At 41.9% G+C, this 22,537-nt stretch overlaps 1 protein-coding gene across 3 annotated transcripts; it reads right to left on the bottom strand.

The window, feature by feature from the left end:
- Nucleotides 1–1,194: 1,194 nt before the first annotated feature.
- On the bottom strand, nucleotides 1,195–21,359 carry shdb (Src homology 2 domain containing transforming protein D, b). Of its 3 annotated transcripts, none has more exons than XM_067514071.1 (8): nucleotides 20,992–21,347; nucleotides 20,068–20,449; nucleotides 18,240–18,390; nucleotides 15,383–15,604; nucleotides 7,886–7,963; nucleotides 7,006–7,180; nucleotides 5,453–5,572; nucleotides 1,195–3,085 (listed from the first exon to the last, which is right to left on the bottom strand). In XM_067514071.1, the coding sequence occupies exons 2-8, from the start codon at nucleotides 20,398–20,400 to the stop codon at nucleotides 2,899–2,901; spliced, it is 1,266 nt and encodes a 421-aa protein (XP_067370172.1). In that variant the 5' UTR covers nucleotides 20,401–20,449; nucleotides 20,992–21,347; the 3' UTR covers nucleotides 1,195–2,898. The 3 variants fall into 3 exon arrangements, 2 of the variants coding, with proteins under 2 accessions (XP_067370172.1, XP_067370173.1); XR_010915062.1 differs by having other exon boundaries at nucleotides 2,944–3,085; nucleotides 7,002–7,180; nucleotides 20,992–21,359; XM_067514072.1 differs by lacking the exon at nucleotides 7,886–7,963 and having other exon boundaries at nucleotides 1,196–3,085; nucleotides 20,992–21,344.
- Nucleotides 21,360–22,537: the final 1,178 nt, after the last annotated feature.

The raw sequence follows: 22,537 nt of genomic DNA, 5'->3' as shown, positions 1-22,537 counted from the left end.
AGATTTGATTTGATTGACACATAGTCTGGATTTTGGAACATTGAAACCGTGGCAATGAGTAAAAATTAAAGATGCCTTCTCTCATAGAAACTCAGAAGATATTTTCACTTGTCATAGTATGGAAAAACACAATTGATAACACTGTTCTACTCAAATGTCCACCAGCGAGGCACCATACACAGGACCAGGACCCAACACCAAAGTAGTCGAATGAAATTAGGAGTTGATTTTATTATTTTCTCCTGTGACTTTCCTGGTGTGACATATCTTTTGTTGCCTTTATTTATGTCTATCTGCATGACTCTGTGGGGCCATGCATATGTGCATGTGATGTGGTTTCCTCACATGTACACTGGCTCTGTGGTGATCACAGGTGTTCATTCCTTCAAGCCTGTCTGATGGATCAACAGCTGCCGTCACTGCATAATCGTTCACACACCCCCAGGTTTAAGATTATACAGATTGTGATTCTGACATGACAGCTGCACACACACATACTCATACATACACACACACACACATTTGAGTACAGGTGCACACACATTTGACAATTTACGTTAACCAGAATCACTGTATAATGCTGACAGGACTGGGAATTTTGTTGCAGTCTACACTAATGTTGTTATTTATTAAGCGTCCTTCAGTCCACTAGAAATTAGCTGCAGAATTTGTCAATAAAGCAGAGACCAGGTAAGAGCTATACAAAAGCTAAAGAAATGAGAGTGTGATATCTGTTTGATTTTTACATGCAGCACTGCCACTGTTATTATTCATATCTCCCCCCAGGGAGCCTTGTATGAAAAATGAGACTAAAGCAGCAACCCCCCCATCTCACCGTCTCTCTCTGTTACACTCACAAACACCCCCACACACTTGTTTGGTGTCTTGTTGAGGAAGTAAAGCCAGGTTCCCTCCTCCTCCCTCCTGCTCCTAGGCCCTTCCCTCATCTCCCTCCTTACACTTACCCCCCCCTTCCTTCACTCTTTCTCCCCAATAGCAAGCGATCCAACTCGTCTCCTCTCTGTCACGCGGGTAATCAGCCTCTGCTATTTCATTTGGCTCCGTAATGAAAGCAATCCCAATGCTTTTCACTGCAGCGCAGCCCAAATAATGAGGGCTGCCCCCCCCCTAAGCCATCCCACCCAACCCCCCCAGTCCTCACCCGCTCCCTCCCAACCCTGCTGTTAATGGATAGAAGAGAGCAAATGTGTGTTTGAGAATGTGAAACATGCAATCTTGCCAAGTCCTTTGTGTCTCTTTTTCCTTCTTTCTAGGCTGCAAATGAGTCTTTTATATAAAAATTGATCAGCAATACTCTTAATCTGAATATTTTGGTAGTACATAGGGATGTTTTATCATTTGCAGTGTCCAACCTTTATTGCATGTGACCCCAAAATACAAGATATGTTTTGATCATCAGCTTATGTAGATATGAATTTTGAGCTGTTAATAGTTTTTCCTTCTCTAATTTCCTTGATTCATTTCTGGAGGTGGGTGAAAGATGTAAAAATTGTTTTCACAAGAATTGAGATTTTAGCTTTTAATTACATTCTACCATCTGTGGGGGTCCTGGTTATCAGGTTGAAAACCTTTAAACTACATGAACATCAACAGGTGGATTGAGAAACACTTGTTTTGAATGTGGATGAAGGCTTTAACACTGTTATTGTTATTTAACTATAATAATTACTGCAAACAAAGACATCATGATTTTTAGTTTAAGAAAAAATATGACAGAATCTGTGTGTTGTAGGAGTTGGGTCTGCTAGAAAATCAGTTTTTACCACACAGTGCTGCACCAAGCAGCAGACGTGCCATTCCAGATGGTCCACATTTTACTCAAACTCAACCAACCAGCACGTAATGGTCTTGGCTGGTTGAAGATCTGCAATCAAATATGTAGGAAGTGTGAGAATGTGACCAACATTCACAAAATTTTAGTTTTCAGTGTTCAAAGTTTCATGATTAACATCCCTTTGCTTCAGCTTGCAGCTCAGCTTGTAAGCTTATATCTTTAAATAAGTGAAAAGATAACAACAGCAGCAGTAAGAAGTTGCTTTTTTTCCTTTTTTAAAAAAATGCAGCATTGTCTACTAAATGCAACATGTTCAACCAACAAGAGAGATGGGCCAACAATGTCAGCACAAGTACCAATACGACACAGCATGTATGCTGCTTATAATGAACAATCAACAAATAATGTGGTGATGTGTCAAGCAAATCCTCAACATACAGCAACATGACTTCATGAACATTGTTTCTGTGTAGAAAAGCATGTGGATTATTAATGCTGTTGGTAAAAAAAATCTTATCTCTTCAAAAAATAGCATTTTCTAACAACTACAAACAGGTTTACCGATCCTTGTCATGTTCCGTACAATTCTATTGATGTATGTAATTGATTCCTTATATAAACATTAAAAACGGACTAAATATAACTTACAAGGTTTCCACCCAATGACAGCAATATTTTACCAGTGTTGATTAAGTCATTTTTGCGACTTAGCAAAATTTAACGTCAGTGTGCAGGACTCCGTAAACAGGACCTATGATTAGAACAGACTCTCTCTCCAGTACAGCTTAATGAACTTTCTCTGCATTTCAGTCAGCTGTAAAATAAATGAAATGAGAAAAAGGGAAAAGTTTAGATGCCTCAAAGTCAGTCCACTTGGTTCAGCAAGAAAAACAAGGTGACCTAAAGTTTGTGTGAATTGATCCCCCTGGATGTTTGAGCACTTGGCACAGGTACAACAGCAGTGGTGGATGAGGGCATTAGCTCCATGATGTGTTGAATCATCAAACATAGTCCATTCATAAAGGGAGCAGTGACCCTTGGCTGGAAAGGGCCCGTCAAATATACAGTATGTCCAATCACAATGAAGCATCCGGGTCAGTCAGTCAGAGTGTCTGCACCAGCACAGGGAACATCAGGGACAGGTGCTCAGCCCCTCGGATCGGGAGTTTGTGTGTGGTGTAGAAGTGTATCACCTCTGGGATGGTGTCAAAGGGAGGGCTGTTCTGTCCCAGAACATATTTCCCATCTTTACATTGGGTGAACTTCATGTGCATGAAACCCTGGCAGCTTCTGTGAGGAAAAAATAGAAACGAGAGATATACATTTACATGTAGATCCAAAAATGAGAAATGAGAAATGTAGGACAGAACAGAAGGATGCCATGAAATGTGGGGCACAGAAAACATCATGTGGGCTTTTTGTCATATAATGACAGAGTGGAAATGACAACGTGGATTGATGTTCACTTCTTTTCCCTGCACTTTGTAGACATGATTCTAACCAAGATTTAACACCATGTCACAAATTAGTACCAAAAGGACATTATGATGGATGAATGGGCGGCGTAATAGCACATGGGTGCAAAAGATGGAGTCAGAGAGAAAGACAAAAGCACCGTACTGTGAAAGTGGCTCAGCTGAGGGAACCACACCATGTCCTCGCCTTTAAAAGCAACCATGACAGGACTTCCCCTTTAAGAATCAACATGTCACTCATGATATATGTCTAATTATAGAAGCAGAGGAAAAAACAAAGGGTCAAAACTGGTCACCAAAATTGTCATTTTCCTTGTAAATCATATTAAATTTTAAGAGGACAGTGGGGAAAAAACAAATACATGTGACCAGAAACATCCAATCAGCAAGTACATTATGATCTTCCCACTGGTCTTTCAGAGCTCTGAGAACCAGATGAGCCCTAACACCACTGCTCAAAGTTCACAGTGTGTTTTCCTTCAGTCTCGTTGTTTGAGGACCCTTTTTGTATCCCATGATTCAATAGTTTGAAAACAACTTTATGAACTTCTAAAATATTATCTTAAGGCGGGCACCACAACATTCTGTTTGTGTCGTAAACCAAGCCACAAAACAGTCACAACACCCTGATCAAAAATGTGAAATGGCTTTTATATTACACCTGGGGTCGATGTCTTGGCTGCCTTTCTGTGATAACAATGGGGCAAAACACATGACCAATCAGGCAATTAGTCGGATTATCTAAAACAATGTGGGGGAGGTAAAAAAAGATTAAAGTGTCCCCAGCTAAGTTATACACAAAAGAACCAAACAGTTTCTCACTTTGAAATATGTACCCAACCTTTCCTAGACCTTCAGGGCACGCAAGTCTGAGATATTACAAGAATACTTTAGTGTATATATTGTACACTCCAGTAAACTGCCTCAGTGCTAAGAATTTCCATGTTAGAGATAAACTGAATGAGGCACAGGGACACTTAAACATGCAGACAATGTCATAATTTCTAAACAGTGATGAAAACCGTCAGAAAAAAGTGGAGTTAAAGGTTAAAGTGAGTGCATATAAAATGCTATACATTTGCCTTTGTCTTCTCTTGTTACAGTTAACTAACCAGGCAGTAGCTTTGAAGTTTAAATCTTCAGCCTGGTTCTGTGTCTTAACCTGTCTCACCTACCTTTGTCTTCAGTGATATGGTGATACAGATTTCAACAATTTGCATCATAGGTGCACTGTGATAAACACTGTTGGGAATCAAGAAAATAAAAGGCTGTGTTAAATCCAGAGATTCCTTTGAAGCTGATTAAGGTAATTCCTCTCGGCAAGATACGCTTTGTTGTTGACTCTGCTTCCACAAAGGCCAGTTCATCTTTGTAAACCAGAATGTGAGGTTGTTAGATTTTGTAGTTTCATAAGAGATGTTATCTGTTCCAGACCTCACATTCAGCAGCTGGGGAACGACTGTCAGTATTGACCTTGTTGCTTAAGTGAATATGAATGTTGGTGGGTGTGTGTCTGTGTGTGTGTGTGTGGGGGGGGGGGCTTCTCTTCTCGTGTAAATTTGTAATGCATGCAGCTTGTTTATATGTCAGCACAACACAGTGACACTGCGACACCCCGCCACCCCCCACCCTCCATCCACTCGTAGCCACCTCCTCCTTGTGTGGCCCACAGAAGGTAATTCATATTCATTAGTGATTATGTAAAGGACGATGTGTGCACTGAAGTGTGCTCTACCTGCCTGATTACCACTTATAAAGCCCACTGGGGCCAATGGAGGAATATGATGGAGAGGAAACAAGGATGGGGTGAGGACAGAGGCATGATGGGAGAGTAGTGTGAAGCCAGGATGATGGGTCATAGTGGTAATTACAAGGGAGAGTTTTGAACAGATAAGCAGTATTGTGCACTGCAAATGAGTATCGGGAGAGGAATCAGCATGGCAGTGATCTTAATTGGGGGTGAGGGTTGAGGGGAGGAGTCACGGAGATAGAGAGACGAGTGAGAGACAGATGGAGAGGTGTGGGAGAATGTAATATGAGATCTATAGCTAAGGTTGCTTCACACACACACACACACACACACACACACACACACACACACACACACACACACACACTCCTAAGTCACACAGCAGAGAAATATGTGTGAATATCTAAGAATGTGTGTGTGTCCATTTCTTACCGTAGGGACAGGGAGTAGTCAGAGCGGTTGGTCTGACTGTTCCTCACCAGGTAGCTACACTCTTTACACAGCGTTAGCAGGGACTCTGCCTCAGAGCGAGACAAAGACCCGTGGTACCACCTGACAGACAGAACCCAAACACATATTAGGATGTGGTAAAAGCAGCTACACCAAGTGTAAATCAAACATATTCTTACATGTTTTGATGCAGGAAGTGTCTAAAGATCAACCCTCCACGGAGTAACAATAAACTAAACTGAAGCTGCACATGGGCAGAGTGGTGCTTTGAGCTACTTTAGTCTGCTGAATGACTCATACAGAAAATGCTAACAAAGTGGATGGTTACAGAGGTTAATATTACTATGTTCACTATGTTAGAGACCAACATATTCATTAAGTAAAATAAAGATCTTTCTGCCATAATTCTAACATATTCTTAGACACGACTTGATTGAATGTATTGAGAGCTACAGGTTGACAGTGATTATGTTTTTCTGTTTAAAACAGAGCAGAAGGAAACCACAAAGCTCGTAACAGCACTTAAGAGATCCTCAGAGAGTAATGGGGCATAATAATCAACTATTTGCAATTTGTGCATGTGTGTGTAGTGTGTGTGCGCGTGTGTGCATGTGTGCTTAAGAGGTGTCATGCTTGGATCTCATTAGTAAAACTGCATTTAATGTGTGCAGGAACAGCACATAAATTATACCAATGATTTGTGAAATTACAGGACCAAAGGAAATGTGTGTTTTTAATGGTCTGACTTAATTTGTTCTCATTCTAACCTTTACAATTCTGCAAGCTCTGATGAGTGCTGCTTAGCTGAAACACATAACAGTTTCGTTTTAATGTGTTCATGCCCTTAAAGGATCAAAGTGGAGCAATAAAAAATGTTTTTGACTTTATTTGTGGGACAACCTTCTTTCTCAAACAGTCCAAATGAAATGAAAAAATATAATGGAAATTTATAATCTAGAGAGATTAATGGCACACTCGAATTTACATGCACAAATAATAGTGTAACTCAGGCTTGTCTGACACACATGAACATAATAACTCATAATAATGCTCCAAGTCTGGCCTAATCCAATATTTCAGTGATAGAGAGCATCTGGCTCCCTACTGTACTTGAATAATTATTAGTATCAATTATCAGTACAGTAGGTACATTTTTTGTCGGCTGATGTCAAGACAGTGCAGCTGTAGCTCTGTTGGTAGAGCAGCTTTAAGAAGTGTCAAAATGTCCCTGGGCAAGACACTGAACCCCAAAGTTGTCCCTATATAGTATCTGCTGCTTAGTTGTAAGTCGCTTTGGATAAAAGCATCTGCTAAAAGACAAATTGTAATTGTAACGTCTTTATCCTGTTTTATACGTATGATTATTAAATTATCATAATGGTAACATGTACACTCATACATTAACTATCAAGGACACCAAATACCAAAGCATCCTCTTAATCGGATTAATCCTAACCTGAAGTGTGGCCCATACATAGCAACTCATAAATTCTTTTAATGGCTCTTATAGGTTTAATGAAGGACAGCATACATACACCTGCTTCTCCAGAGGCAGAGTAGGATCCACTCTCTCTCCCACCATTCCAAGGCATTCCTGTGGCATTCGAAACTTCATCCCACCTCCTGCCAATGGGCTGGACCTTGGCCCCAAAGGACGCAAGCGCTCCGTGGGTGATGAGGAGCGGTCCCACTCTGCACCATCAAACTGCGCTGTTGGCAGACAGGGATAAAAAAAGTGAGTCACGTTATTGACACAGCGCTATGATCAAAAGGGATTAAACCTCACAGCCAGACTTGGGCAAACATCCGATATCCGGCTATTTCAAAACCCCACATGCAGCCGAGTGACCCTTCACACAAGTGGACAGCAGGTCCTGGTCTGACAGACTGCAAAACTAACAGCATCATCAAAGTTAGTGATGTCTCCCAGGACAGATCCAACAAGTTTGCATCTTCTTGACTTTGCTTTGGTACCCTGCTTTATATTAAACATCCTAATTCCATTCTGAAGCAAATTACATGCAGAGAGTGTTATTTACTCCTTCTGAGACCAATTGTGGTAAAATTCAATCTAAAGGAATGGTAATTAAACATTAAGTGCATCACAGCACTACTAACTACCCGGAGATGATCTCGGCATACAGCTTAATTTACAGAAAGCATTTCATGCATGGATAGCACAACGCAATAATATGGTAAGAACAGAAAACCTCAAACCCAAACCCTTAATTACTGCAATGTATATGGACAGATGAGAGTTTTGCAGGTGAAGACCAGCGGGAGTTTGGGGTGGAGGTAGAGCAGATGTAGAACAACAGCTTTGGTGATGGAGGTGATTATGACTACATGTGTGTGTATTGGAGGTGATAAAAAAAAAGGGCAGCGTAAGTGGGGGTGGTGATTTCAAGAGGTCACCTTGCTCTCTGATGGGGGGCTCCTCCTCCAGTTGACCCACTGGGGCAGGCCAGGGCAATCCGGACAACTGCCTTATTTCTAATAGATGTGGGGGAACCAGAGAGGAGGCAAGAGAAAAAGGAGTGAGAAAACAGCAGATGGCTTCAAACAAAGTTAACCAAAGTGAAGATATGTGAGAGAAGAGGTGATGATTAAGAAGTGAGAGTGAACTTGGGTGTAAGATTTTAATGTGAGGAGGAGAGAGAAAGCGAAAAGTGAGATGTGGAAGACAGGAAAGCCCTGGTGAGAAGGGGAGGGGTGGTGTTTGCAGATGGCAGGGATGTGGTGTCAAGAAATGTGGTTAACTATACCTCCTGTCATGAAGAGAAGTAATTTACTCTACCTCTTGTCTCCTTGCTTCATCACACACTATATTTACAGTAATTTATTATGAGACAAGACTGAAGAAAGCAATGAAAAGAATACAGATGAGGACACGACAAGTCAGAGAATCCATTATTTATAGTCATCTGAACAAATCCACTTTAAGAAACTGTCTCGAAACAAAACCAAAATGTGACTTCAAGTGAAACGCAACCCACAGAGCAGTGTGACAGAGAAACTGTGGAGCATGGGGAAGAATAATGGTTCATTCATTGTCCTACCTACAGTGGGACAACAGCAGAAGGTGAACTGTGAGACAGAACTGAAAATAGCTCATTACCATGTACCATGGCAGGCAACCATGTACTGTAACAGTCATTACTGCAGCCTTACACACACACACACACACTATGCAATTTTCCAGTTTCACACCGTATATTTAGCTCGTGCTCAATACGGATTACAAAACAAATACTAGGAAAAAAGAGGTGATGTTTTAATGAGACGACAAATCCAAAGACCCCCAGGCCTGCCACATCAAAGGCCATTTGAATAGGCGTTTGGCGAGAGACCCAGGCTGTACATACATGCCTCTCTCCTTCCCTGGTTAATTATTGAGGAGGCAGACGCACTCCACCACTTTCTCTGGCTCTCTGTGAATTATTGATGCATGGCGCAGTACAATGGTCCCATCTGGAGCAGGCCGCACCTCCGCTAAAGCCAGGATTAAAGTATGGCCTGGCACCCCTCAATGGGAGACATGCACGTAAACACGCAGATCAACACAGACATGCACACACACTCACCTGACACACCAAAACACCACCACTGCCTCTCTGCTCGCCACCACGTCACATTTCACACCTCTAATTCTCAGGCAAAACTGAGTGAGATGCACGAAAAGAGAGGGCGGTGTAAATGAGGAGCACACAAGAGCAAGTGAAAGGTGGCACGAAAGAGAGAGATTAGTGACAGCCAAGACAATTTATTTCTGATCAGAAATGTCCTCAGCCATCTGAGAAAGAGATAAGCTCAGATGGCTGAACTCAGGCATATTGTAGTAAGAGAGGAACATTTCTCCCTCAGTATTTGGGTAGTTGTTCTCACTCTTAAGCAATTTGTCTGAAACTCCTAAGAACAAGTAGTAAAAGCTCTACCAAAGTGGATGAGAATTGTTTCCACTGTCTGATCCCATTTTAAGATTTGTCTTCAGTTAAGAAGACAACAGTGAATAACTGCACTGTGAGTCTGCTCATCTCTTTCATTTTTCGTGGTCAACTGACAGTAAATTAAAATGAGGCACAAGCCTCTGCTAGAGAATTCACAAACCTCAAAATCCCACTGCCCATGTTGCTACCTTAAGTGAATCACTGCACTCAATATATCAGATGTATATCAACATATCACTTTTCAAATACTTTAATTTTAAATTACATATTTCTTGTGATTTGGGGAGTGGAGAGGCTCTTCTAAACATTCATACTGTACCAAGCTCACAGGTCTAGTGTGTTTCTATCTGCTTGGCAAATTGGCAGATCTCTCCCTCCCTGCAAAAGGTTGAAAACACACACACACATACACACACACACACACACACACACACACACACACACACACACACACACACACACACACAATGTCACTCATTCACTAACAGGGAACATCCAGCTCCCATACACTTATAATGGGAACCTGTGGATCTGTCAAACATAGAAGGCTGTTATAGCTCTGCATTGTTCTGCCATTCAAGAAAATGTGACATATTTTACGGACAAAAGTGCGCTCACAGCACTGCTCAGTCTGACTACTTCGATGACACTGTATTCATCATATCTGCTGAATTCTGCTGTGTTTTTCATCATTTTTTTCCTCCCATTTAAACTCAACTGATGAAACAGGCGACAGCATTTCAGTAATCTGGCAAATCAACTACCTGCTAAAAATCATGAGAAATTATCTTGGGGGGTGGGTAGAGAGAATGGCCAGACTAGGTGCTCCTTTTAAAGTTGCACAGAGCACACATTGCCTTGGGTACCGGATGACGGACTTTTCAATCACACCAGCTGCTATCTGTGTCCTCGTAATAAAGGACGAGCAGACAAAGACAACAAAACAGCTTCATTAGGTTAATTAATAAACACATCTGGTTTTCCCAGGCATCCTATCTTGTTTCTGCACACAAAGGCCCAGATAAGAACATGCAATTAACACCTGATGAAGGATCCAAACATTCCTTTCAATTTTTTCTACTTATGCATTTTTTCATTACATCCATTCCCGTGGCTCCATGCTGCTCTGTCTTTTTTTCTACATCAACTTTTTCTTCATCTCTACTCTTTCACCTATATTCTTTTAAGTGGGGCACTGTCTCTCTCTTCATATTCCCTAGCTCCAGTTCTAGACATCATCTCTGTATCCATCTCTCCTAATTGTAGACAAGGGGGGACATGCCTTTTTATGAATGCCAGTAAAAGGTTTGAGCTGAAGAAGAAAGCAAAAAAAACACGGACCAGAAACAAAGGGAGATCCAAGAAAAAGAAATGTGACAAAGGAAAAACGAGGCAGAAGATAAAGAGTAAGAGAGTAAGTGAATGTGCAAGACAAGTCTTCCCACTGTGCCAGTAAAGTGATGAAGAGGCTGGTCAGATGCCCCCAGGCCCTGCTCAGAGCAACAGAGAGCAGCAACAAGCCACAAATGGAAATCTTATTTTGTTTTTATTGCTTGCATGCTTTTCTCTACACACACACACAAACACACATGTAGACTCATACAGGGACAAAATCACACTCAGAATAGCACAGTAAACCGGTCAGAGGCTCAGAACAGATGTACCCAGACATCCAGACACAGCTAAAACACTCTCCGGTCATCCGTCAAGGTGTCCTTCCAAGCTATACTAAACCTATACTTCAGTACTTATTCAAACTTCAACACTTTTAAGCATCCAACTAACATTGTTTGTGGTAATTCTGGATGACTTTAAAATGCATTTTTTAACTAATCTGCCAAATATTACTTGCTTCATTCGTCAGTTTCACTTTTTATTTGATGATTGTGGGGCTACATACTAACGGCTCGAAATGCCAATAGTAACATTGGCAAAACGTGACAAAGTTTTGCCAATGCCAATTATCCTTAAAAAAAATTGGGAATTCATTTTCTGCTACACAATAAAATAAATAGGTTGCTAAAATACTTAACTAGCTAAATATGAGCATGCTGGCATTGTCATTGCGAGTTTTTCATACCTTAATTTTATGGGGTGTCCTTTTGGCTTATCCCGTGAGTTCAGGGTCGTGACAGCGGATCATTGTCTGCATGTTGATTTGGCACAGTTTCATATCTTAATATTATAGATAAACAGATAGGTACACCTAGAAAAATTCATTTCACCACTTTCCAGTTTTTAGGCTGCACACATTCATACTGAGGAGCTTCACAGTGCAGCTTCAGTCCTTTGCTTTTGCCTAATGAGCAGCTGCAATGAAACAAGTGGAGGCCAACTGCTTTGCTCAATGGCACCATAATAGTAAGTGTAGTGACAATGTTATTCATTTACCTTCCCCTTCCGTATTTCCAGCTGATTTGTGGCTCTCAACCCTTGGGTCAACTCCTGCAACCTTCAGCCATTACCTGCATCATATGGTTCTTGGAGTGGACTATAAAAACAAGAAACACTTGAAACACCAATTTGTCTGTGCATTAGTTGTGTCCATCAAAGGGCTAATAAGATGGCGGCTTTCATTAACTCAGTAATTGGTGCCGAATGTCTTCGGGGCCAATCTCTCACTCCTGGACTGTCCATCGCCTTCCAGGAATTAATGACTACTGTAATTTGAGCTGGATGCTGGTGATTGGTGACAGCTTTCCAACGTTGTAATTAAAACCCACCAGACAGAGAGAGGCCGGTCACGATCGACCCCTCCGGCACTGCTAAACTCACCTTCACATAACTCACTGATGTGGCCCCGCCCTCCATATCCAATAGAAAATAAATAAAATGCTTTGGAGGCACTTTCTGAGAAACAGCTACAGTATGCAATATTCACCCAGGCCACTGCATTTACGCAACGAAAATCATCACCAGAGAGAACCGCTTGTTTGCCTCATTGCAATGCTCACAAATCCACATACAATGGGCACCATCAATCCATCCTAACCCCCTTTACCCAAATACTTATTTATTCCAACATTCAAACAACCTCTTCTCGCTCTTGGATTAGGTACATAGTGATAATCAGAAGTGGAAACCTAGATCAGATTCCACATGTGTCTATCTGTGTGCACGTGTGAGTAGGTGATGATTAGGGGCTGTGAGGGGCTGCTGGCAGATCGCCATGCCTCTCTTTGCCCCCTGCAGCAGGTTATCTGAGTGAGTGTGTCACATCTGCAAGGAGGGGGGCTGTGGAGACAGCACTATCACCGCTGCTGTGATGGTGCGTATTTGTGTGAAAGAGTGTGCCTGTGTTAGCGGATAACTGATTGCACCCTGCCACAATAGCCCTGACTCCCCCTCCTCTCTATTTTCCTCACCTCGCCACAGCCCCCGACCAATAATTCTTTTCAATGCCCCTCCCCTCGGAAAAACTGGACCTCAACTAACATCCACCGAGCTGCCACCAAACACACCACAACCTTGGGTGTCAGTTTCCATTTCTTGCTAGCTAGCATTCTCTACAGCCTCTCTATCTATTTTCCTGTCCGTCCAAATCTTTCAAACCTCCACCTCATCTCTTTTTCCCTCCTGTATCCATATCTATCTTTTCCTGCACTGTCCTTGTCTTCTCTATCTCTCCCCTCCTTCACATGTGGCCTGTGCTTAGCAACGCAGAGAGGGTTTGGGAATATGGATTAAATGTGAGTATGGAAAATACTGTTTGTGTGTTTACACTTCAGTGCTTTGGTCTGTTCAGACAGACAGCAGGGCCAGCTCAGAGTGCTGACTCCAAATGGAAAAAACAAGGGGACAGACAATTCAAGCTGCACAACCACTTTCCTCCACTGCGTTCTAATTGTGCTGCTAGTGCATACTTTATTTGATACAACGAGGAAAACCTGGAGAGCAAGGAAACAACATATAAACAGGAGTACGTGCTAAGTAGGTGAGAGGTGATACTGGCTTTTAAATTAAATGTTGTACGTCTCCTTTTGAAATCATCTCCACTCTCAAATAAGTTATTTCTCTGTGCTCTCTCCTCTCGTTAATGTGATTTGAGCATGAACACACAGTCAATGGATATAGTGTGTGTGTGTGTGTGTGTGTGTGTGTGTGTGTGTGTGTATGTGTGTGTGTGTGTGTGTGTGTGTGTGTGCGTGCATTGACCATGAGCCTCTTATTAACACTGGATCAGTCACACAAATGTAGGCATGTAATTAACTGGAAAGAGGTGTCAGGGCCACATGATGGGAGAAAGAAAGAAGAGCAGGAATTGTAGGGCATACACACGAGGCAAGAATAATTTATTATCTCATCACCTTGACCTTGGTGACTTGAAGATGCAGCTCTAATAAGCCAATGCTTTACATTGTTCCACTCCTAAATGACCTATCAGTCTAGTTCTGCTTGTCTGTACCCTTCCGTCACTCTTGACTTTCTTCCTCTAGTTATATCCAGTAGATGGAAAATGATGGGAAGGGATATGACATGCACTGTCAGTGCAACTTAAAATAAATATTAATCACGTTCACTATGCCAATTATTTTTAAAACACAGATAATGCAAAAATTATAGAAGAAAATACACTTGTTTCTGTAAACCTGCTTTTTTTCATATACACTGTAACGAAATCTTGTACACACACACACACACACACACACACACACACACACACACACACACACACACACACACACACACACACACACAAACACACACCTAATGATCATCTTGAAGGTAGTCTGGACTGTGGTCTGTCTTATTTGTGACAGCAAGAAATCAATAGTAACCAGAAGGTGTTCCAATGTAGTAGAAGAGATAGAAAGATATGTGTCATTTGAGCTGAGACAGTTGGGGGTGCGGGGCAGACTCTACAATAAAGGTCAGGACAGTTAGATGAGTATTTCACCATGTAGTATTAGAAACTGTACTCTCCGTCTGCTCCAGGGAGGGCTTTGACCTTTAAAAACAACACTTTTATGTCTGGTTGTCACCATTTTCACAAAATATATTGAGTGATTTCTGTTAAAAAGACAACATATCTTGTGCAATATCGTGTGGTTTATGCTTGACACCCACACTCTATACAGTTGGTGGAAGGATTCATTGTTTAGCCAAAAGACACTTGAAAACAATGGAAGATTGCCAGAAAGCTTTAAACTGGGTGTTCAGTTAAAAGGCTTTTTCTTGCACACTGCACACTTTATTCTGGAAGACTGACTAAAGCTCAGGCCATGCAACTTGAAACCAAGGAAACCAACAAAGCATGAGCAGTAGTACGGCTATTGAATGGCTATGTAAATTAGTGGCTTTAAATATCAAATTAATTATGTGTTTTTAAGAGAACAATTTAACCGTTGCATTGGCTAAACATTGTCTAAATGTATTCAAAATATTCTGGAGAATTTACCGAACAAATTTTTGCTTTTTGGAGGTCGACAGCAAAGAACAGCAACACTGGTTCATGGGGTATTTCTACAAACTCATATATTGATAATTCACTGATATACTGTTATCAGTGACTGTTTTACAGTCTACGTGGTTTATATAACATTGTCTGAAGAAAGATGTGTGGTTGTTAGGGCTGGATGAAACTAGACATTTTCCGATTAACTGTGATTCTAAGCTTTCCAATTCAATATTGACCCTTCATATCATTAGATCAATACCATCTATGCCATGAATTTCCATTTTGGCTAAACACATGGTATTTATCTTAAGGAATGTTTTTACTTAGCTAACTGGAGTGACATTATAAATACATTTTACATTATAAAGAAAAGTATTTGGAGAATAAAAATAAAATTAGGTTACAGTATAAAGGCTGGTGTTTCATACCTATGCAATATCTTGAAAAATCTAATTTAATCAGTAATGAAAGGACATGGCCGCCAATATCTAGTGTATTGACTACGTTACACCTTGGTTATGGTTGAGATTACAGTCTGAATACTATACTAACATTTTTTCTGGTTACCTGCAAAAGCTTTGGAGATGTTGTCTTTCTTCCATTCCCAGGGTTGGTCATACTCATCAGCTGGTCTTTCATCATCTTGTGGCAGCCTGCTGCTCTCCTTTCCCTCATCCTGAGGTTCTCCATACACCAAGCCCAGGCGTTGCCCTCGCTCATCTTCATAGGGGGTGTCATAAAGCTGCACCCCACCTCGTACCCGCCCTCCTCCAGGGCCACGTTGCAGCTCTATTAATGCAAATGCAAAACAAGGCAAGTTCATCCACAGACAATAACATTCAGAAATTGCTCAGCTCAAAGCAGTCTGGAGCTAAGGTCAAGAAATTATGTTAGCCAACAACAATGAGGTTCCCATTAACCCACTGAAATTATTCTTCACTTAGAAGTAAATCCAAAAGCCTGTTGAGCTCCCAAATGACAAGAATTAGAGGAGACAGAGAAATGATGGTTGCACAGCTTGCTCTGGGCTGAGAATCTCATATGAGGGGGCTTAATGAAGCCTTGGGCTAGATGCTGAGTTGCAACACAGTAGACCACACACTCCCCCCTCCTCTCGTCGATCCTGAATCCCAGTAGCAATCAAGCACAACTCACAACATCATCCATGTTCCCTTGTTAACATTTTCATCACTTTCTCAGTGGGATCCAAGCAAGAAATGATTCTCAGCATCTGCAACTGTTCTGTGGACTCAAATAATGGGCATGAGGTATAAGGCTTTAGGATTATTGACGAAAGGTAGAAGATCAAATCAGATTTCTGAATCTATCAATATGAGCCTCTAAGCTGCTGCAGCATCAATCAGCAATCAGCAATTATGTTTTTATAAGTGGACCTCAAAAATGTACTCTGTAAAAAAAAAAGAAAAAAGAAAAAAAGGAAAGAACGAAAAAGAAAAACACAGGTACCCAAGAGGAGAAAATGGGGAAAAAATGACAGAGTGGGCATCTTTTTTGTCCACAGCCAACAGCCTTGCAGGGGAGATGTACTCACGTGAGAAGGGAACGGGACTAAATTAAAGGTGCTCACTGGTGAAAGGACTAAAACTTTAACCTTCACACGACTAGACACTGCTATTGGGCGGCCCTCTAGTCACCATGGTGACCAAGTGGAGGCCCTGGGGATAGGCACTGAGGTTATGAAGAACAGGGTGGAGAAGAAAACGACAGGGAGGAGGAGCCAGCAGAAAGAGGAGAAAAAGAGGAGCAGAGGAGGAGAGAAGGATGAGGGAGGGAGGTGAGAGGGGGAGGTCTGTCACATTTGATGTTAAGTCATTGAGACAGAAGCACAGCAGGGCTGAATGCTGCTCTACCTGTGCTGGGAACCCACGTGTCAACTGCAGCCTGGAGATGGAGATGATGAAGGCAGAGAGATAAAAACAGACATGGATGAAATAAAATGAAACGCTCATAGGAAACAGGATGGGGGAAAACAGAAGCAGGAGGGAATGAAAATAGCAATTTGGGGAAAAAGGTGACAGAGATTGAAGATTGTGTGGAATAACGACAGGGAGGGACGAGAGCGTTTAGTTACAAAGATATGTGTCAGAACTGGATATGAAGACCAGTCTTTTATCCTCATGAACCAAACTCAAGAGTTGTAGGCATTAAAGCCTGTTTTCCCATCAAAAAGTACAGTCTAAAAAACACACAGGTGTCTATTCAGGACAGTCTTTGTGAGAGATAATTACTATTCCAATCTCACATCTGTCTTTGGCGCTCTGCTGTGTTTTTTTTAATGAGCACAAACAGACTGGAAGACAGACAAAAGCCGGCAGACAGACAGCCCTTGAGTGACAGGCTCAATTCAAAGTCAATGAAAGAGCGGTGACAATGCTTTGTCAAACACTCCGCCATCACCGCTGTGAATCTAATCTCACCAATGGCTCCATCCAGCTGCAGTGAAAAAAGACGAGGATTCTCAGTTCGGGCAGAGGAAAGGATGGTCCCTTCATTTGAGCCTGAGATTAAAAACTTAATTTGAGCATCAAAAAGGCAGCACAAATATCCTCTGAGACAAGACAGGACATAAAATGTACTAAACGACAGATTAGTGCAACAGCCAGCGTTTCCTGAGGGCTGGGGAGAGCCCTTGAGATGAAGAGAGATAGAGAAATGGAGAAAGGGGCGGGCACAGGCTTTTACACTAAATGACTGAGACAGGCCGAGGAGAACGCAAGGGAAAAGGGGCCAGAGAGAGATGTTATAGGAGGAGAGACAAATGAAAAACGATGGATGTGAGCTAGATGATGTGGGAGAGACTCACAAGGGAGGAGCGAGGGTCCAAGACTGGAGACTGGAAATACTCTCGAAGGGACATTTTGTGAGAGCAGACTCAGCTGTGATGAGCTGAAACGCAATGGAATGGACAGAAACAACAGTCTAGTGCAGTGCTGTCTACTAATGAATTACTAATTAAGCAATTAAAGAGGAATCTAAGATTACAACAATTTTTGGGAGGCAGATTTTGAATAGAAATCTAGAGAATTTGGAAATAAAGACTAGTCATTCTGTAAAGGCAGAAATTATTCATCTCAATGTTGTTGTTGTGCCACAGTTATGATTTTTGCATCTAAAATGCAATTTAAAGACCTGATTGTGATTTGTATGGTTCAGGTAAGAAGTCTTAATTTAAACCTTTAGTGTGTTGGCTTGTTCCTAGATTACAAAAACAAAGGCATTCTTATTTGGGGAGATATGTGGGTTCATGTAAACACGACTGTCTGTCAGATTAAAACTGAGGGTGAAAAGAGAAACTGTAAAAAAAAAAAAGGACGAACCAAAGCACGATACCCCCCATTGACGGCAATGTGGTTCGCTGAAACTCTGTGTTACTGTTAGTAAAGAGGAGCAAGAGCCCACTGACCTGTTATGACCCTCTGGGCCTCATATGGTTCCATATAACCGTTGTTCTCGCAGGGAACCGGTCTTAGATCTGGCTCTGGTCGGTGGTCCAAGCGAGCGTCGAATGGGTCAGAATAATCTGTGTCCCCTGCCAGTGGAGCAGACGGCACCACCTAAAGGATAAAGCACAATCATACAGCAAGAATTGAGGCTATAGGCGATGATGATTTTTGTCCAGGATATATTGCTCATATTTTTAAGAAAACATTTGAAGAAAAGCATCAGACAACATGAATGTTTTTTTAATAATTAGAGGAAAATTGTCTGCACATAGTTAGAGACAATAGCTCATCAAGATCCAGGATAATAAAAAGCGGAGCAACACTTTTAACAAGGAATCTCACGCTCAATAAATGCTGTATTAAATATATGTCTGGATACAGACAAAATGCTTAATGTAATCATCAAGACACTAATTTCCTCGGTGTGCAAGAGCACAATACCACGCTAATTCTGTATATAAAAGCCACACATGCAGTTGATACTTTAAAGCCTTGAAGAAGAACCTAGAATATTGCGCCTTTGTTGCAATATAAAAGCAAAAATCTTGAACAGCAAGTGAGGAGAGAGTAAAGAAGGAACTGCTTGGCAGGTTGGAAGCATTTGTTCCTTTATGCAAGCACAGGAGGAAAACAGTGGTCAGCTGGCACAGTGACAGCTACAAAGGCAGCCATATGCTCGCATAGACACACACACACACACCTACAAACATACGCACACCCTTTGCCAAAGTGCTTTTGTCCATTTCCTCTCCTCATCTCTGACAAAGAAAATCACTTTTGCAATGCTTGCTTCCCAAATTCCAGCTAAATACGTACACGCCTTTGCAAAATTACCTCCTAAAACCCATGCTGACTCTGTAACAGGTTATCTATCGATGCACAGGAATCTGCAATGTTAATTAGAGTGTGGATGTTCCCACAAACCCTGGGAAATTAATGAGAGCGGGAGGAGAGTTGTGTGGAGTGGGGAGCTGTCGACTTCGGTTAACACTATTACTTCAATCCACTTCAGGACTGCGCACTTGTAGCATTTTCCATGAGTGGAGTCATGGATTTAACGGCAGCAATGAAAACCCTGAAATACTCCCGAACTTACGGAGCATATGTGAGCTGAATTAATGTGCAGACCATTTCCTTGTTAAACCTTTGCTTCGCCTTTAGTCACTCTCTCAACATCTGTTTGCAGTTTTTCTTCATCGCAGATGTGTATGGCCATGCGGTGCTTCTACAGCACATCATGCACAGTACACTGCAGAAAGCACTGCAGCCCCGATGACACAAACAGCACCAAAGCATAAATTATAGCCCCCTGTGGCCCTTGACACTTCAGCGTGGGTAGTACTGTATATGGCCCCCAACATGTGCTCATGCAGGGGGCTTTCTCAGCTTGGAAAGCCAAACCCCATTTATTATTTATGGAAGGACATAAACTCAGGGGACTGTGACCCTCTCTGACTCAATGGGCCGCTCAAGCCAACAGTAATTACTTTCTCCATCTAGAATAAGAAATATACGCACCGTGTGGGATGTAATGTGATTTATGTAAACAATGTCTATCTGTGAGATACATTACCAGTCGCTTGCTTATGAGGTTGGATCAATAAAGCTGTGACAGAAATCAGATGAGAGAGAAGTGGGAGAGTCTTCTTTCCCATCCTGTGCCTTCCCTTCATCTCCCTTTCTCACTCCATTTCAGAAGACAAGAGCCAAATAACAATAGTGATTTGTCATCACCAGCATTTTGCTTTGCACATCTGCAAGGGTATAAAGAGAAATGGTGGCTCTTACGGGCTCTTGCTGGTCCTCTATAGAAATGGCACTGAGGAGGATCTTGGTGCGCCCCAGCTCCTGGGAATCCACTTTGATCAGTCTGTGTTTAGGAGACTTGATGTCCACATTAGCGGACTTCAAGGGAGACCCATACAAAGGTGTAGCAGGGTCAGAAGCCCCAGACTCTCCTTTGGACTTGTTATCGGAGTCTTCATAGGGATCCTCAAAGTCCAGGTCCCTTTGGAGCCGGTATGCTTTAAGGATCTCGCTCTCTGTGTAGTCTGGCGTGGGTGGCTGTGGAGGCACCTTCCTGCTGCCAAAGCTCAGATAGTCTTTCAGCCACTTGGCCATCACAGCTCTGCTTCCAAATGTGCCGGTGTGTGGTGGAAAGAGCAGGGGGCTGCAGGGGGCAGACAGGGACAGAAACGGGGTTTAATGCTGTTTTTTTTTTTTTTAATCCACAGGACCTAATGCTCACATAATATTTGTGCTGTAAACTTTCTCCTGATCACGGACCAATAATCAGCCCCCACTTACATGCACTTAGGTCACATTAAACTACCCCAACAGCTGGCTGCTACGCACTCCCATTGTTTTAGGCTAGGGAGCAATAACGTCTGGCATCTGGACTTTGCCCAAAGGCTGCAATTATACTTCACACCCCTGCAATCAAGACTGACGTTACCAAGCTGATAAAAGCGGAAAACAAAGACTGGAAGAGAGAATATGATATCAGCCAATCGTATTAAATCCAAGCATCATGCGCCTCTTTTGGAATTTGTTATAATAAAACTCAAGGAAGTTTTTAATTAGCGGTCTGACCTGGACAACATTACACGCGAGCTTAAAGTAAGCAATCGTTTCTAAAACTTTTTTTTTTTTCAAACCAAAAGAATAGATTCACAAACCGGTGAGTTCTGCGCTGCAAAGGCACACACTTACCAAGCTTATTCAGTCCTTCAGCCACTTTGGACGTGTTATTCCGCGTTTGTTCATGTCGATCACAAAAAAGACAACAAAGAGATGTGACCGTGGACTGATGACGCCTTTGATTCTACAACACAAGAAAGAAAGAAAAAAAATCAGCCGATTGTCAGGAACAAAACAAGAGCAGTGAGATCCAACGGAGTTCCTGTTACGACAGACGGCAAATGCGCGAGTGGAGAGAGCGATTACAGCTCTGAGAGAAAGTCAACCGAGCGATTAAAGGGGAGGTGCTTCATTCCCACTGGATTCGCCTTCATAGTCAGCCGAGCGCTCATTCATTTAAATATCCGCACATCATACAAGACGTATATCCTCTTTCAAAATCCCGACAGCACTGTGGGGGAAAGCGAAGCGCGAACGTGCTCCAAAGATATGCATTATTTATTCCATGACATCACTGGAGTTTTTTTTTTTTTTTTTAGCGTCAGTGAAGGGGTTTTTTGGTTAATTATTTCTCCTTTCCTATAGTTAAAAATAACATCTAACTGCAAAAAGCCTAAGGGCTGACCAAAGGAATGTGGTGGAATAGGGAAAACCCACCATCCCTTGAGCAATATGAACAGTGTTGTAGTAAAGTTCAGACACAAAAACAGGCAATATCACATGACAAAATAAAGCATTTGAGTGAGTAACAGCCCTTTAGTTTCCTCATTTGTGCTCTCTTACTGAGTGTCTTTCACCCTATCGCAGATGTTCCATTATCCAAGGTCCAGGGTGGCAAATTGGATTGTGTGCTACAGTGGGTAAGGTCCATCGAAGTCTGTTAAGAGGCCATAAATGCCTTTTTCTTTACGACACTCATGAGCTCACATTCTCTCCCAGAGGCGAGAGACAGGATGAGGTCACCATGCTAGAATCCATCCCACCACTTTTGCCACAACCATCAATGCTATATCAAACCTTCATATCTTCCTCCTCCTGACTGCATAGGCCGCCTGCTTCTGTAAGTCTTCGCCAAACACCTACTCCAGAACCAGTGGAGGATCACAGTGATCAAATACAGGTGCTGCAGTGTTTCTGGGGAAACACTCCTGGAAAATCCCTGGACTCCTTGTTCTGTTTAATGTATTCTTCTCACTTCCTCACAAGTTATTCTCAATTGTTAAGAGAAAAAGGCTGTAGTAAAAAGAAAAGCTCATGGGAACAAGATTCACATCTGATGAGAACTAGTAATTATTATGTGAAAACATAATCAATATGTTGTGCTAAATCGCTTATCTTCTGTTAAAGTGATTTACTCGCTCAATGCTTAGATAGATCTTGTTGACACAACAAGGACTAAGATGCTACAAGATAGTTTGTTAGCAAACACTCTATTGATGTGTCAAGTTTTTCCGTACCATAATAAAAACACCACCTCTCCTCTTTCTCTCTACAATTTTTCCATATTAAATGTAACAGTAATCTTCTATTTCTTTTCCATCCCCCCTTTTTTACATCTGTACAATTGGCTCAGTCCAACATCTCTTACAAGCCAGAAACATATTGAGCATACATAAAA

This window comes from Channa argus, chromosome 8 (genome assembly GCF_033026475.1).
Source record: "Channa argus isolate prfri chromosome 8, Channa argus male v1.0, whole genome shotgun sequence".
Lineage (NCBI taxonomy): Eukaryota > Metazoa > Chordata > Actinopteri > Anabantiformes > Channidae > Channa > Channa argus.
This window is presented reverse-complemented; position numbering and strand designations above follow the sequence as displayed.